A 17,377-nucleotide genomic window follows, 5' to 3' on the forward strand; every position below is an offset into this window, starting at 1 on the left:
AATCTACCTTGTTTTCACTACGAGAATAAGTAAGCCTGGTTGGAGCATTATCAGTTGGTGCTGATATTTGACTCAATGGTTTGAAATAAGCGGACGCCAAGGCACCTAATCAAGGCGCAAATCATTTCCTTCTCTCTCTTTCTCTCTCTCTCTCTCTCTCTTGCACGTTATGCATTTCAAAACCACTTGCTGTCGTAGCATACATCGACTAAAGTCGCGAACTATTACAGCCACCGCTGATACTACCCTTGCTGCGGCAAAATCGAAGGATTATCTCGGTATTCGGTGACCCTTACATCCCGCCTTTCGTTTTAACTCCGGATGAGTGAAAGAATAAAAAGAAATAGGCACCACAGCTCGCATCGCTGCTAAACTGCCGCGTTGAGTCGTCTGTTGCGGTGATGTAACGGCTGTGCCGGTCTGCCACTGGACACGATCCCAGGAGTTGGATTTCCAGCTTCGGTGACCTCAGTTTTAGGCAGGCGAACGGCCAAGTACTTAGATTCAAGTGCCCGTGAACTCACCCTGGGCCCGAAATTAATCTAGGGTCCTCACGTACGAAGGGCCTCTAAACGCGAAAAGGCTGGCCATTTTTTTTTTTTTTTCGAAAAGCACGCACAGGACAAAGCAGTACGAGCATACCATAAGCAGCTTATAGGACAAGCGCAAGGCAGAAGAGTAGAAAGGTAGGCTTGAAAATCAATATGCAGAAGACTAAGGTAATGTTCAACAGCCTCGGGAAGGAACAGCAGTTTGCATTAGGTAGCGAAGTACTGGAAGTAGTAGGCGAATATGTCTACTTAGGACTGGTAGTAACCGCAGATCCGGATCATGAAAAGGAAATAACAAGAAGAATAAGATTGGGATGGAACGCATTTGGCAAGCACTCGCAGATTATGACTAGCAGCTTACCGGTATCGCTCAAGAGGAAAGCATACAACAGTTGCATCTTGCCTGTACTCACCTATGGGGCTGAAACGTGGAGGCTAATCAAGAGAGTTCTATACTTAAGTTGAGGACAACCCAGAGGGCTATGGAACGAAAAATGGTAGGGGTAACATTAAGAGATAAGAAGCGTGCAGAGTGGGTCAGAGAAATAACTCATGTTACCGACATTCTAGTGGAAATTAAAAAGAAGAAATGGACATGGGCAGGACATGTAGTGCGAAGAGAGGATACCCGATGGTCGCTTAGGGTAACAAACTGGATTCCAAGGGAAGGAAAGCGTAGCAGGGGGCGGCAGAAAGTTAGGTGGGCGGATGAGATTATGAAGTTCGCAGGGGTCAAGTGGATGCAGCTAGCACAGAACCGGGTTAAGCGGAGAAATATGGGAGAGGCCTTCACCCTGCAGTGGGTATAGTCAGGCTGATGATGATGAAGGCAGAACTATTTTTCTAAAGCCCCCGCCGCGGTAGTGCAGTGGTTAGAGTGTTCGACTGCTGCGAAGGATGCGGGATCGAATCCCGGCAGTAGCTGCTGCTTTTCGATGGATGCGGAAAGCTAGGCTGCCGCGTGCTGTGCGATGTCAGTGGACGTTAAAGAACCACAGGTGGTAGAAATTTCTGGAGCCCTCCACTAAGGCGTTTCTCATGGCTTGAGTCACTTTGTGACATTTAGACCTCATAGACCGTAAAACTATTTTTCTCAAGCAAGAAGAGAGAGAGAGAGAGCGACATAACACCGACAGCCTGCCTAAACACTGATCTGTTTACGCTTATGTCTTGTAATTAAAATAGCTCTGGTACTCAGGAATCCGCTCATTAACTAACTTAGAGGCCTGCGTCGGTTTATGCAAGCCACTACTTCCCGGCACTGAACGTATTTGTTGTTGTTGTTTTTTTTTCTTTGCTCGCATACGCTTTCCAGCACTTCGGGCGACGAAACGTCAATTATCGTTTCCGACCTTCATAGGCGTGAACAGGGCGGCACTTAGCAGGACAGGCGCACGCGCCTTCCTGGCGTGTTTAAGCCGATAATAAGCGCAGCACACGTGTGATAGCTACCACACCTGAACGCGCTTCGAAGGTACTACATCACTGACAATCAACCCTAGCGCATTAAAAAAAAAAAAAAAAAAAAAAAAAAAACGCCGAGAAGAAACTTTCGCAAAGAAAAAGAAACTATGCCACGACGCCTCAGAACATTGACGGATATAATGAAACACTTGCATGGGAAGTATATGCTGTAAGAATACTATAAACCATCTTTAAGAGGTCACGCTTGTCGGGCTTGATTACATCGGCGAGTTCGCGCGGGTCACTGTAAAACCTAATGTTATTCGCTGTTGTTTTTATTGACCGCAAGACGTGCGAGTACCAACCTCGTCAGAAAATAACGGGCTCACCCCAGCCTCGTTTTCCTTCTTTTACCAGCTCTGCGAGTTTTCAAAGAGCTTCGGCAGGCCACTCGGAGTGCGTCACCGTTTTTTTTTTTTTTTTTTTTTTTTTTCCCGCCGGGGGTCTTTTGTAGCGCAGCGTCCCTATCTCTCCGGAACCACTCCAAGGAGCGCGTTCAGTTGAAAGACAGACGAGCGAATTCAAATGGTGTTCCGAGGCGCGGGAGAAATACGATTCCATTCAAACTTTTCCGGTTGAGAACGACATACCGGAAGGAAAGCCTCACAAGCGGCCAGTCAACCGCATGCGCCTGCAGTGTATTCTCGCGCCAAGACAAAAGGGAAAGACTGAAAACGCGTTCGGTCCGGCGGCCGCCGACGCTTTGTGTTCGCGACTCGTATACACTTTTGTATTCCTTTTTTTTTTCCCTCTCTCCTCCGTTCTCACGTTCGACCTGTCTTCGTGGATGAATTCGCTGTGACACTTGTAATGACCCCCGGAGATGTAATGGTGCGCACAGTGCCGGCCAGGTACAAGAACAAAGGCAAGGATGAGCGTGCACCGACTGTAGTCCGGGTTGTTTCGTTTTAAGTTGACGCGCACGTAACTTAACCGCTGTGGAGCGGTTTAGAGCATACGCGAAAGCGAGCGCTGTACAGCGGTGACGATACAGGCTGATCCATTGCGGCCGGCTGTCGGTGTTCTTTTGGTTTTGCCGTGCTGATAGCGCTATTTTTATGGCAACCGCGATGATCGGTTTGGTGTTACTCGACTGCGCGCAAGCCTTTCCAAACGTGTGACGAGAATAGCGGTTACGAGCAGCGCTCGCATAAATAGTACCATTACCGCCACCGTAACTACAAAGAAAACTTCGTATTGCCAAGAGGTGGCAGCGGTAGGCAGGAAATTAAGCGGGAAGCCAGACGCGCGATGCCTTTGAAACCATATCTGGGCCTTTTGCTCACAAAGATTGATACTTTCGGCAGAGGCAATGGAAATGCGCAGTCGACAGTCATCGATGCAGAATGTCCCGCAAATGGCGCCGTCCCTATAGAGAACTAGACCTATCTCGATAAATCGCCAAGCGTGATGAGGCTACTGAAGCAGGGAATTATAAGGTAACTTCGCGGCAATAAGGAAAGGATAGCATCAGATGTTTGCGGCCGTAGTATCTTTATTTTCGCCATCTTATCTTTAATGCACTTTTTATGGCCTTGAAACTTCTTTACGGTGTGCTACCGGTAACGATCCCACGTACGGCAGCGAAGTATCACCGCTGTACTTCACTCCACCGTCCCACGATGCAAGTATGGGTGCTGCGTGTATCGTCTCCGGATTCCGTTCTGGTTGTCGTCAAGAACCTCGCGAGCTACGTGCACTGAACAGAGGATTTTCTTCTTAAGCGCGATATCTCGGAGAACTCTGGCCGTGGCGGCTGCGCTACCAGTGAGGTCGCCGAAATTCACGAACCCCTGAGCAAAACGGTGCGTTACTGTGCGTTATTTAACCAATGGCGGCCAAAAGCAGCAGACTTTAGAACCGAGTAATCATATCGATTATCGGGACAAGGTAATAGCTGGACGCTAGAGCGCATGCGCAGAATGCTATGCTGACAGGGCGAAGGGTGTGGATGAGGCGTGGTCAGGGTCCCCATTCGCGCCGACCTCATTCTAAATCTAGAACACGCGACTGCGGAGTTTCTTATTTCTATAAAGCTGTTGTTTGCAGCTGGGGCAAGATTAGGAGTGTCACGGGAATGAAGGGGGGAATACCTTGCTGTCAAGAATAGGGAGGCGGGGGAATAGATATCGGTACTGTTGCTTGTAATAAGCACTGCAAAAATAAACTCACACACATTTATTGACAATGTGATGACTATACCGGTTGCATGACGCCATATGTTCTCTGCTTGTCTTTTATATCTGCTACAATACTTGAATAGTGCGCAACCTACGGCGGAAGTGCGAAAGGTATCCTTGCATCGGTTAAAAGGGAACGGGAAGACGCACACAAGAGAAGAAGACACAGGACACGCGCGTGTCCTGTGTCTTCTTCTCTTGTGTGCGTCTTCCCGTGCGCTTTATGTTCAGTCAAATTACAATGCACCATCTAGCCCAACTTCAAGTTTTGTTAAAAGGGAACGGAAGCTTTTTTTGTATGACCAGTCAATCAGCACCAAGCGTGGAGTCATCTCTGCTGAAGCAGGGCGGAATATACTGTTGCCAAGGCCCTATACGCAGCAGCCTATATTGCTTCTTGCTAAGACCTAGTGTGCCATGTGAACGCAGTCTTTCTTTTGTTTGTTTTTTATTTTGTATCCTAAGAATGCGGTCTGCAAACGCCGCATCACTTCGAGATAATGCCATTAATTAAGGCTGCGATTTGGGCGAGTTGGTACTGATTCACAGTGAAAACAGCGCGGGAAAATGAGACGGGCGAAGAAAGACACAACACAAGCGCTGACTCGCAACTGATTTTTATTCGAAGACAACGTTCTTTAAATGCTTTCCTATCCAGGAAAACACCGAAAGCAAAAGAAGACAATCAAAACTACTAATCATACATGATGGTGACAAGACACGTCATCGCCATGGCGCATGCACGTGAGACAGTTAGATGTCTTTTCCGGATAAATAAGAGAACTTTTTATCATAGAGAGGATCCTTTATCAATGAAGGATCACTGATGCACCCGCCACTGTTATCGCGAACATGAAATGCATCTATAATTTCAAGTGCTAACCTATCTCTATGTTTGGCGAGGGTGACGGTGTTAGAGAAAATAGGAGTGCATGTAACTTTCTTCAAATGACGGGCAAGATTGTATGAAGAATCACTGGACCGGCAATTGTAACGTTCCATCAAACGAACATTTATGCATCGCCCCGTCTGGCCTATGTAAAGCGCTCCGCAAGTACAAGGTATCCTGTACACCACCACGCATGGTACAAAAGTGACTCTAATGGTCTCGTCCGTCTCGTTTTCCCGCACTGCTTTCACTATGAATAATCACATTCTCGGCAAAATAAGCCGACTATAAACCGCAAACTGATGCCGGAACCAGACCGACGACCCATAAAGCCAAATTTTCCATCTGCATTCCGTATCCCGCTCAAAAATAAACTTTCTCAGCCCTCCATGTGGTGTTCGAACCAACGCCTTATAATATGAGCGGTCTTGCTGGCCGATGCCGCAGCTCATTATGCCATTACAATGCCGACACGCGCAATGTGTTGCAATTGGCCCATAGCACACACGGCGCCACTTGCTAGCGACCAAGTCAGCGGACGTGTAACAGATGGCGCTACTTTGAACGAGGAGTCGTACGATGCGCAGATTGTCGCTGCCGTCATGCCATCTATCGTCTGTTCGTACTGTTCTTCCAAATCGTTTGCGGCGGTACTGCTGCAGGCGTATACATCGGAGCCAGATTAGCGAGTAAATTGAAAGGCTCGCTACGTTTTACTATTACAACTATGTCGGCAACGACAGCTTTATCTGTACGTGCACGGAGATGATAAGACAGCCGGACGCGTCGCTAAGTCAGGAGGTAAACAGGCGAGTCAAGCAGCAAACGTAGCGATGTACGCTGAACATGCGACCTATCGCGAAAAGTATAGTTGCAAACAATCACCAAAATTGGTCAGGGACACTGAGCGTGGTGTTCATCTCGAAGAGAAGTATTTGATGGCGGCGGCTTCTCCAGACACGAAAGCATCCAGCTACACCAAGCCCAGCTCCAAGAACACAGGCGCGGAAAACTGGCTACACGTCCAGCCATTCAGAGAGGCACCTTGAATAAGCCGCGTCCTAGAAAGTGATACGCGTCCGAGTCGGCAAGAAATTCCATGTTTTCCCTTCCTCTTGACAAATGATGGACGGTAATTTATTTTTAAAAAATTTGAATTTTTGTTTTATTACTGCTGTCGCAACGAGGTTACGCTCTTATTAACCTACTAAGGATATAGACGTAGAAAACACGCCACAGCTGTTGGGTGTGTTTTCTACGTCGTGCCCTTGTCTTCCGCGCCGAAGCATTTCTTGAAGTATGGATCACCAACTGGCCTACAAAACAACCCTTTTAAGCCTATAGGCTGCTTACATACACTGAGACATGAGTAATCTTTTTAATCATCTCACGCTCATTCGAGTCGCCTCGTAATCGCATCTCGGCATAAAAATAACAACAACAAAATGAAATCGTCATAAAGGCTGCGCGCAAACGGCAAACTTGAGCGTGCAGTATCCTCTAATGGAAGCATTTCTGCCGACGGCACCGGCGCTAGCTGGCACCATCGAAATGGCGAAAAGAAGGAAGAGAGCAGAAAAATCCACAGGGCACCCACTGCTGCTTCCGGGTTCGTTGGCTATAAATAGGCCCTAGTAGAAAAACAAAGAGTGGCCAGCCCACCCGCTGGTGGGGAAACACACACACAGAGACGGCCTGGGCGGCCGCAAGAACAATCCGCGTCTTTGGCGGAAACGCGCCGCATTCACGTTGCCTCCATTTCGGATGCAGCTGATACGGCGCCGCCACGGGGGCGGGGACGGCGCTCTGCTCGGCCGAGCTTTACCGCGCGTGAGCGCTGCGATACACGCAACACCGCGCCATCGGTAGCCCGAGGCCTCTCGCGAGCCCATCGCCGCTCATCATCCATAGAGTCTATGCATCTCTGCGACCGGTACCGGCCCGAAAGAAACTCGTCGCCCGCTCGTCGGTTGCCTGAACGATCCCCGACGGTACAGGCCATGAAAGAAGACGTGTGGGCACGCAGCAGCGCCTGTCAGCCGCCGCGTTTGCGCTGTTTCGTACCGGTCGAATGAAATGACTCGCTCGGGCTTCCAAAGGCCAGAAAGCCAACTTGCAGTAATGCTCGTTTCATTCGCGTTCCGCTCACGTCCGACGCTGTTCGCCCACCTCTCGGCATCCGGCCCCGCAGTGGTCGTCCGACAGCGCGCTTTCGCAAACCTGCGGTAAGCGCGCGGTTAATCGGGCGCGACGGCCGGTGGGACCGGGTCTTTCCGCGCACCTACGCAATGTGGCTTCTCGGGGGCACTACGACCGGTCGGCCGGTTCGTGCGAGACGGAGCGAACGCCGTGCACTTCGGGAATGCGGGTCCGCGCCACGAGCTCTGCTCGCTAGGAACCGACGCCGAGAAACGGGAGACGCGGCAGTACACGGGGTTCATGTACGCGAGAAAAAAAAAAAAAGGAAAAAAAAAAGAAAAAAAAAAAAAAAAAAAAACCTCCGTTTAAATTCGTACAAGTCGCAACGATGCGTCTCCACCGGAGCACGTCGGAACCGGAAGGGCCGCATTTTATGGGATAGTTGACGCGATTGTAGTTGACGACCGCTGTAAAGCAGCGCGCATGTAAAGTTGCGTGATCAACGCGTCGCCTCCCGGGGCTCGGCATAGAGCTTCGCAGGCTTCGAGGTGAGAATCGAGCGCTGTGCTCCATGTTGTTTGGTGGGCACGATGGTTTCAAGCCAGCATTGAAAAAAAAAAAAAAAAAAACGCACACTACCAGAACCGCATTTAATGAACTTGTGATACGTGCAAACATATTAAATGGTTAGCCCTTCCGAAGTAATCGCGAATAGCCTGCAAAATAGTCGTATTTCTGTTTTTCTTGCGTTCTTTTTTGGCCATAAGTTATTTCGGCCTTCCCTAATTATTTATATTACTATGAGTCGTATACGCAGTGTATGCAGCTTCGCACTGCACGTACTTACAAAGGAGGAGAGCTAAATGCAGGTATGTATGTACGGAGACACCGAAATGAGTATTGATTTCCCAAAACTACGTTTAGCGCTCAGGTTAAACAGATCAGTTTGAGACTTTCTTCATTAGCTTGATTACACCTGTGAGCACAGAAAATTCGATGTTTTTTTTTTTTTTTTTCATTACGAGGTCTGGCTTTTTCTGTAACGTTTGTGCATCAAATATGCGCCGGGAGCAGTCGTGTGTGGTGATGCCATAAGTGCTCACTCTGAGCGTGACGAGGAGTGAATAGCTGGCACCCCCGTGATGGGGGGCTTTCGTTGTCAAGTGTTCAAATAGGCGGAGTACAACACGTTATTTCGTCAATAATACACTAAACTCCCCCCTGTCCTTTGTTGCTATCGCTCCCCTATGTACTTCTCCTCGCTACCCTCTCCCTGTTCCTTTTCCTTCCCGCCGGCCGCAGCTTTAAGAATTGGAGATTATTTTGCACTGCCGACAACATTCTTTTCCTTTTTTTTTTATTTTTTTTAATAAACCACAACCACTAATACAACACAGTCGAAACCAATCCTGAATTCCTCAATCAGCCCCCGATTTTCACGGAAGAACCGACTGATGAGCGTACTTGAACTGGAAAATCGATTGATGCGCTTCACCGAAAGGTAAAGCGCATCCAGTGAATGCATCAGAAGTGCACTTGAGGAGAAATGGGGAGTGTTTGATCTTCGCTTAAAATAGCTTAAAATACGTGTACAACAGATGGTGTACAAACGCATAAGTGGTGACCCCTCAATACACATGCATAGTTTGAATGTAGGTTTACAGAAACAACGTCTTGACGGGAGGTTTTTAGTGACACTGTAGGTTTTCATCTCCTTTGCTTTCGATTGGCTTGTTCCATGCAAATCAGCACTCTATGGTTACTTGCACACTGAAGTGAATAGTTTTCTCTCTCTCTCTCTAATGATACAATATTCATGAAGACAAACTAACACAGACCAAAGCAAACACAACAGCTGCGTTGGTGTTGCTACGCGCTCATCTTCGCTCCATGTTCGCCTTAAGTATTCCATATGCTTAAAGGCGCGCAGGAAGTGAACGACAAAATAAGAAGCTCACATCCCTTGCTTGAAGCACGTACCTGCGTAACTAAGCCCGTTACTTTTGTTTGCGTGCATTTGCCTTTTTTTTTTTTCGTTCTTTCTTCATTTTACCGTTTCTCTAACCGAGCAGGCATTTGATTTTATCGTATAAAAATGTACAAAGCCGAATGGTTTCAATACAAATGGCCGTGTAGAGAAGCCTAGAAATACCAAATATCCGCACACCCGGGCACCGTGTGTGGCATTTCAATTGGTGCGTTGTGCGATACGCACGTATCGACTGTACCTAATCCGCGTGGTGCTATCAGTGGAGGCCGGCGGCAAATTTCATTGATACTTCGCCAGGTTCCCAGCGGCGTAAAAGCCACGCGACCTTGTGCCTGCGCCTTTCACAGGTGCTAAAACGGAACTCCGGGTGTGCGCAACTTGCTTGCCTGCCGGGCGCTAAGTCACTCGCGTAAACTTTATTTTCGAGCGATGATCGCTTCTCTGCCGGCGGACGGACAAACACGTTTGACCGCTGCCAAGCGCATCTTGCGGCGAAGGCCAAACTAACCTGCTGCTTTTTCTTTCTTTTCTCATTTTGCAGGGCGGAGAGCTCAGATGCCAGGACGGTGAGTAAGACCCTGCGATACTATCATACTCCTCCACGGGGCAGCGAGGTTGCCTGCTGTGTACAAACTGGTTGGCCGCTGGTACCGGTCTTCGAGAGAATACAGTGCGCGATATAGACAGAAGAAAAAGTTGAGATAGGTAGACTGCTGTCTGGCCACATTCGTTCGTGTAGGGAAGCATTCAACGAGGCCTTTCCGAAGGGAACTCCCCCGTCCTCTTTCGACAACAGGATAGGGGTTTTAGAGAAAACAGGATAAAACAGAGGCCCTCTGGGCAAGGCATTTGTGTAAAAACAGGCTGGACAGTGTGGCTAGAATAAGACAGAATGCTTATCAGCATTCAGTCGTAGAGCTTCATTTTCTTACACGTCTTTTTTTTTTTTTCTTTCGCGTGTGTGTAAGTGAAAGAGAGGTTTCTCTTGACACTGGTTGCTCCGACTAGTGCCCACTAGCAAGCAGCTGTCGGAAAGCAGACCGTGTCTCTGTCAAGTCGCCGTGGCGTATAAGTACGACTCGCGGAACGTTCCGCACAAGAAGCGTACGCGCGTACGCGCCTGCTCTCTTTTTTTTTTTTTTTTTCTAAGATTTACTATTTATCCAAGTTTTACAAGTCATGTTAGGGGCGCCTTACGTCTGGATATGAACTGCGCTTCTCAGCTTTAGTGCTGAACGACGTTGCTTCACATATAGGTTGCTCGTCTGTACGTGTTCTATGTTTTGGTGTATATTGTTCACCTTTCAGCTCGCGCCGATGGGCACTCAGATAGAACCATGATAAGTGGTCTAGAAAAAATGTAGGTCGTCACGAAGGCCCGCTTGAGCATTATTTACCCAACTGGGCACCGCATTTGCAACGCTATTAAGCCGCACAGACCCATACAATCGCGAGTAACAAAATTAATTTGGGCCATGACATAAATGCGAGTGTAGCCTTACGCACATGAACGACGTCCTTTAGAAAGCTCGTCACGCCAGCTGAGCATTCCACATTGCCAGGAAAATACAAATACACTGCTCAGCGGCCATATGGATTGCATGCCTCCAAGCGGCCAGTTTTTTTCTTTTTTTTTTTTTTTCTGCGTGACTGCTTTGCGAACCTCTTAGAGACAATTGGAACTTTCGGCACCGCCAAGAACTACCTAGATCATCAAATTATGCAGCCAGAAACGGAAAATGAAACGTATAACTGCTCCTGATATCAGATATATGGAATTCAGTCAGTGTTTTACAAAAACTAACAACACATTTTTTTTTTCCTCGCCGTTTCGTTGAAACGTATGGAAACGTATGAACGGTTTAATGAAGGAGACTAATTTTAAGAAACGGAACTAAACAAACATAACAAGCTTAGGTGAACTGCTGACGGCCGAAGCATTCTAACGGTGTGCGTGCGAAATCAAGTTAATTAAGTGTTCACCCGCAGGCAACGCGAAAACTACACGGTGTCGCTTGCTACCCCTGTCTGGCCTAACTGTGGGACTGTAGCGACTTTCGTGCAGTTGCAACGTTGCCAACAGCTAGAAACTCCGCTTTTGCCTGGGAGAGTCCAGGATTCTGAGCTCTTAGATAAGAGTTCAGGAACCAGGGCACTTGCCTCCTGGAAAACGGAACGAGTTCCTTGTTGTGTCATATAACTGGTTGTTTACTGCCGCTAGCTGCAAACATATACCAGTGCTTGAACAGACTACTGATTGGTTTGTGGGGTTTAACGTCCCAAGGCGACTCAGGCGACGAGAGACGCCGTAGTGAAGGGCTCTGGAAATTTCGACCACCTGGGGTTCTTTAACGTGCACTGACATCGCACAGCACACGAGCGCCTAGCTTTCCGCATTCATCGAAAAGCGGCCGCCGAGGCCGGGATTCGATCCCGCATCATTGGGAACAGTAGTCGAGCGCCGTAACCACTGCACCACCCCGGCGGGGCAATTAATAGACTGCTACTTGCTGGAGACGATTGTTGCGCCTCTGCGCAAAAAAAAAGAAAAAAAAAGAAAGAAACACACACACACACAGACGCACGCACACACACACACACACACACACACACACACACACACACACACACACACACACACACACACACACACACACACACACACACACACACACACACACACACACACACACACACACACACACACACACACACACACACACACACACACACACACACACGCACGCACACAGCAATTGGTTTCATGGTGGCAAAGATAATAAACAAATGGCTCAGCACGTACACACTTGAGGTCATCTGCGACAAACGTGTACTAACTCAAGGCGCAGGTTAAGAAGCGCAAAATTTGACGCCTGACGCTGACTTTGATCCCCGTATCATGCATATAACCACGATCTCAATGAAAATTATAGTCAGTGACAAAAGCGTGTTCTTAGACGTTTCATTGACGTTGTACCTCGTCACCACCGAGAATCTAACAAGACTGGTTCATGACCTTCTCCTACAGCAGCGAACGTTACTACAGCGGATGGGCGATAAAGAGACAGCAAAGGAATCTGCGCGCATGGCCTTAGATAGTGGCGAAGGAGCACCACGTGACTATACTCGCACCTTCATTTGCTGGCACTTTATCGCCCATTCGCAGTCGTGACGTAGGCTTCTGGGGTGCGCTGGCCTTGTCAGAATCTCGGTGGTGGTCATTGATCGAGGCTTACTATTACCTACAAAGAGAGGAATTGTGTGGTGACTGTATCGTAACTACAAACGTCACCTGCACGCTCCAAGTTTGGTCAAAAACCAAGATGAAAATGAATAATATAGCGGATTTCTAGAAAAAAAGACGCTTTCATCTTTTTTTTTTTTTTTGTATTTGTAGGTTTATACTCCCTTACTCGCACGGATAGAGAACTTAGAAGACCCCCGCAATATAGCTGCCCTAGTAGACCTATGCGGGCGTGCATCTTTCATTTCTGGTTACGCGGACCACCATGTCGTTAAAAGGACGTCGTTTATGAAAGTTTGTAGCAGACAGCGTTGCCATCCGGCGAAATTCACCACGAAATTTCGGAAATCTGCTTAAATTTTAAAGTTCCTGGTGTCAAATTACACGAACGACTACACCAAAAACAAATCTGGTGATTTCTGGGGAAAAGCACTCCATGCTGAAATCATCGCCTAAGTGCGGTGCTCATCCAAAGGTTTAGGTCTTACCAATGAGCACGGCATATTGGTCTGATTGGAATGCGTTCATATTAGGAAAAAAACCAGCGCAAAAAAGTTTGTTGTTTTCTTGTGTTTCCCTTCCTGTATGCGCATTTCTAGATAGTATGAATGTCTTTCTGTCACTAAACTTTTTAGTTGCGAGACAGCGCTGTGTTTGTCGGTTATTCTCTGCTGTCCCTGTTTTTAGCGCAGTTTTTTTTTTTTTTCCTTCTAATTAGCTCTTACCATCTGTGAACATTGATGCAGATAATATGTTCAAAGATCTTGACTTGTTTCACCCAACACTGAAGTCAAGAATTTTCAACAAGCAATGTCATAGGCCTTCCTTGGAAATAACAGCGTTTGGATCTCAGCTTGTCAGTGGACTCCTCCGTTGCAAGAGCTAGGAGTCCAACCTCGCATCAATGAAGCATCTGTGCAAGGGTTGAGGTAGCGGTGCCAAGACTTTTCCAGATGCTTGCTAACGGAAGTAGAAAATTTGGAAAGGTTTTTTTCCTGTTTGTAAAGCTATTTTCCAAGGCATGAGCGGATTTCACCCTCCGCGTATCTTGTCTCACTTTCTGTTTTGCATCTTCCACTTCACCAACTGATCGAAGGAACACTGCACCTTATTGTAGTGCAATGCAGGAGAATAGTCAAACCTCTTTGGAGCGAGGAGGCTGTTTTCGACGGCAATTTTCAAGTCATTTCTGCGACATTCTGAGTCGAAGTTTTCCCGTATTAGGACGCCGGAGGGAAAAAGCCTCGCAAGGAATTGGCATCGTAGACACTAGCCCATCTTTCACGCTCAGTGTCAAACGCACTGATGGAGCGGGACTCCAGTCAAGACACGTGTGCGAAGACAGTACAGAAATAAGGCGTCGCTGAAACTTTAGACGACATTGTACAATTAAGCCCAACATTGGCCTCCAGGGAGATGTGCCGAGTGAAATTCATTATCGCATAAGGTGTACAAAGTATGTTCCGGTCAGAGACGTCTATGATGTACAAAGGGATGATTAGACGCAAATGACATGGTTTTGTTTTAATGCAATGAGTGTTTGTTGACAGCTGATTCTTGCTCATTTTATGCATTTTATGGCGATTTTAGATTCTGTTGAAATCTGGGAAATTTTCGGTGAGGTTCTGGTGTTGAGGCCATTTTTCAATCTGGTAACACTGGTCGCAGCACTGAGCAGATTAAGTTATAATGATAAATGCAGTTGAGTCTAGAAAACAATTCTAGCTCGAAGAGGACCGGAAGCTTGTTCGAATTACTAGACGGAGTTCGATATAAGGGGAGTGATACCGAACTTTTCCTAACACATATAATGTTGGCTGGACCAGAATGTAATTTAAAGTTGCTGCGAAGTGAGTCATGACCCTCGCACGTGTCCGCTTTTCTGCTGCCTATGTATCTCCTTCCCAAAGTCCTCCGTTCTGTCTTCTTTCTATGGAGTTTTTCAGGTTGGAAGCGACGAAAAAAAAAAAAAATGGCATCAAATGGTCTGCATAAAGCGCCGTACGTTTACCGGAATTCTTTATGTCGTAGAGAATGCAGATTTGCAGAAAATAAACCTTAGTAATAACGTTTAATGAAGAATGAGAACATATTACCTTCGATCACCTTGATTACATAGCGAGAGGCATGTCAGGGCAGCGCAGTCCACAATGTTTCACATGGACAACAGTCTGCGGCAGACTCCAACCACAAGAACTAATTTTCCCCCAATTTTTTTTTTTATACTGCCCGCGGTTTTGCCTTAAGACAAGGAAACTTGTTTAAGAGCGAAACCACGCTAACATTCCCAACACGATCGCGTGTCGAGATTCGGGCGTGAGACGAGCGCTTCTTCGTGTCCGCTCTCTTTACTGGACCTTCCGGACTCAGTTCCACCACGGGGAAGCAGCGAGACGCTTCCGCTCACGACTTGCACACACGTGGGAATTATGCACGCCGCGACACTGAAAAAGCGCTAAGAGGTTTGCGGCGTGTCGAGAGAGAGAGAGAGCGAGAGAGAGAGGTAACGATAATGGGATGCATGCGTGTAGACACGCGAGCGAGCGCACGGCGATTTCGGACGAGCAGCAGCGGAGGACACGATTCGGGGTTTGCAAAGAAGAAAAGGTGAGAGGCAAACAAACATAAACGCCGCGGAACACGACGCCTCTTCCGTCCGTCTGCATCGACGATGGGAGCAGCAAGCAAACGGAGTTCTCGAGCCCACGGTCTCGCCTCTGACGTCACCGCACATCGGCATGGCTTCGTTTCTTCCGCGTGTGCGCGCCACCGGAATGCAGCGCGACAGCTTCTCGTAGTCTCTTCTTGCAGTTTTTTCTCTCAGACAGCCTCGCAGGTAGTGGTTTGCATGCCGCAACCCTTCCGTCGTTTTTGTTCGTTTGTGGCGCTTTTCCTTGCGAATGCGACGAGTGTGCGGAGATACCAGAGATACCGCTTGTGCGTTGCGTCTCTATACTAGTGCGCACGCGGGTGAGCTCCACTACTATCTGCATACTGAGTCTGTCGTCCAGCACATGTTCCGGAGTGTGCGTACACTACGCATACCTGCTCGCTGCATCCGCTATTCTGCGCACCGCATGACCTCCTCTATCTCTTTCACGCGCGCAGCCAAACAACTCTGTATTAAACCGCAAGGCCGTCGAGCGAGCAGGAGATAGATGCCATCCTCGTTTGACTCCTAGGCTTCTAGCAGCCCAGCGCACCTGATCACTGAGCGCGATATAAAATCGTGGTCGAGCTTGAATACATTGTGTTATGTTGTGGACATAGACGTGAAAGTAGTCGAGTGTTTCGGGCTTTCGCTTTCTATTCATAAGCATGCAATGGCGTTGATTGCTCAATCGATGTATCACAGGAGTGAGCATTCACCCGCACTGTGCATGCATTAATCAAGCATGTCGGCATGACCACCGCTATGTGCTGCGAGTTGGGTGTTGCCTTTGAAGCCGATCACAATTACTAGCAGCGGGATAGCTAGTCACGAAAGTGATTTTAGTATTTGTATTTCATTTTTTAGCCCTAGGCTGAAGTTAGCTGGGACACCCGGTGTATGTGCATCACAGGTTTAGGACGATACTAAAATAATGCGCTGTTTTTGCAAGCAGAGGATCGTGATTCTGCTAAATATTGGTTTGACGCACAGGGTCTAAATTAACACTGGAACATTTAGGCAGCTACCGCGGTGAACTAGTAAGGTGGAAAAAAAAAAAAAGAATGTCAGAGGAGCGCGAGCGCGATGGTACTGGTTCGTCTCGGCAATAGGATGTCCTTTCGGTTGAGGTATTAAAATCCAACGCCGATAATGATGATGGACTCGAGACTTAGGTGTGTCAGAAAACTGGCTGAGGATGTCGAGTCGGATTTCAGAGCTGCCGTCGTTCGGCATACAAAGGGAAGTACAAGTGTACCTATTCAGCAGGTGATCTCTCGAGTGCAAAACCGGTCGCGGTCTTAGCACAGTTATTGGCACTGGTCGGTGCCACAGAACTACAAGTGAGACAGATTGAGGTTCACCTTGTTGCCATACTAAGAGCTAAATTATTATATAGTATGCACGCTGGCGATTTGGAGTAAAAACGCGGTCTGTCAGGTACCGTCTTTACCAAAAGTAACCAATCAAGAGGGTTTACTTTTCAGTGTTGCAGTGGAGCCCTTAAGGCACCCTTAAAGTTGGAAATGTATAAAAAGATCAGGAGAAGAGTTCTCCTTACCTCATACAGATTTACAATTTAAGTAGCGCCATACAACTGCTCCGTTACTGGGTAAATAAAGCAACTCAATTTCCTGGTTACTTATCACGAGCATGCAGTTGGCGAATGACATGTTTGGACACTGATTGATCAGTGAGTCGTTTGACATCACGAAACCAGACGGCATGTTCGACTGAAAAGAGCTGCCAACTCGGGAAACTCACTTGAGGTGGGAGGATTACAGGACCCCTGGCTTCATGCTAGCCTCTTTGCTCTTGTCTCGCCATTTCTCTATCTATGGCTTGCTTTCTTTTAAAGTGTCGGCAGGTATGTTAAGAGCGCTCACTCGAAGGCGCGAGCGGAGATGACAGGCCAGGATGCTGGGCGCGTATACTCTCACTGCCTACAACTGCCAGAAACATCTTTTCCTCCGTAAACAGTAAAAAGCGTCCATCCGGGCCACCTTTCCCCCCCCCCTCTCTGTCCGTCAAAATGCGGCTACGCAGTCATTTTATTCACTCTGTGACCCAGCCGGTGAAAGCCGCCTTTGTTGATTATCGTCCACATCGTGCGCCGTGACCGCGACTTCAGACAGCTGTGGTCCCCAGATCTCCGGCAACATTCCACGTAGGCGGTTGTCGTTGCGTCCCTCTTTGTACCTTTCTCCTCGCAGTGATCGGAACCAGTGCGCGAGTTACGCAACATCACCTGGTGCGAAGGATTTGCCGGG

General features: G+C 47.9%; 1 protein-coding gene across 1 annotated transcript in view; it reads left to right on the forward strand.

Annotated features, from left to right (window-relative positions):
- Positions 1-17,377, forward strand: part of uif (sushi, von Willebrand factor type A, EGF and pentraxin domain-containing protein uif) — a 148,933-nt gene that overhangs the window by 23,906 nt on the left and 107,650 nt on the right. Inside the window, exon 2 of the mRNA XM_084589565.1 lies at positions 9,755-9,779. Within this exon, the coding sequence (XP_084445691.1) occupies positions 9,755-9,779 (25 nt within the window). The remainder of the gene's footprint in view (positions 1-9,754; positions 9,780-17,377) is intronic.

This window comes from Amblyomma maculatum, chromosome 1, assembly GCF_055883805.1.
Source record: "Amblyomma maculatum isolate TAMU_Amacu chromosome 1, ASM5588380v1, whole genome shotgun sequence".
NCBI lineage: Eukaryota > Metazoa > Arthropoda > Arachnida > Ixodida > Ixodidae > Amblyomma > Amblyomma maculatum.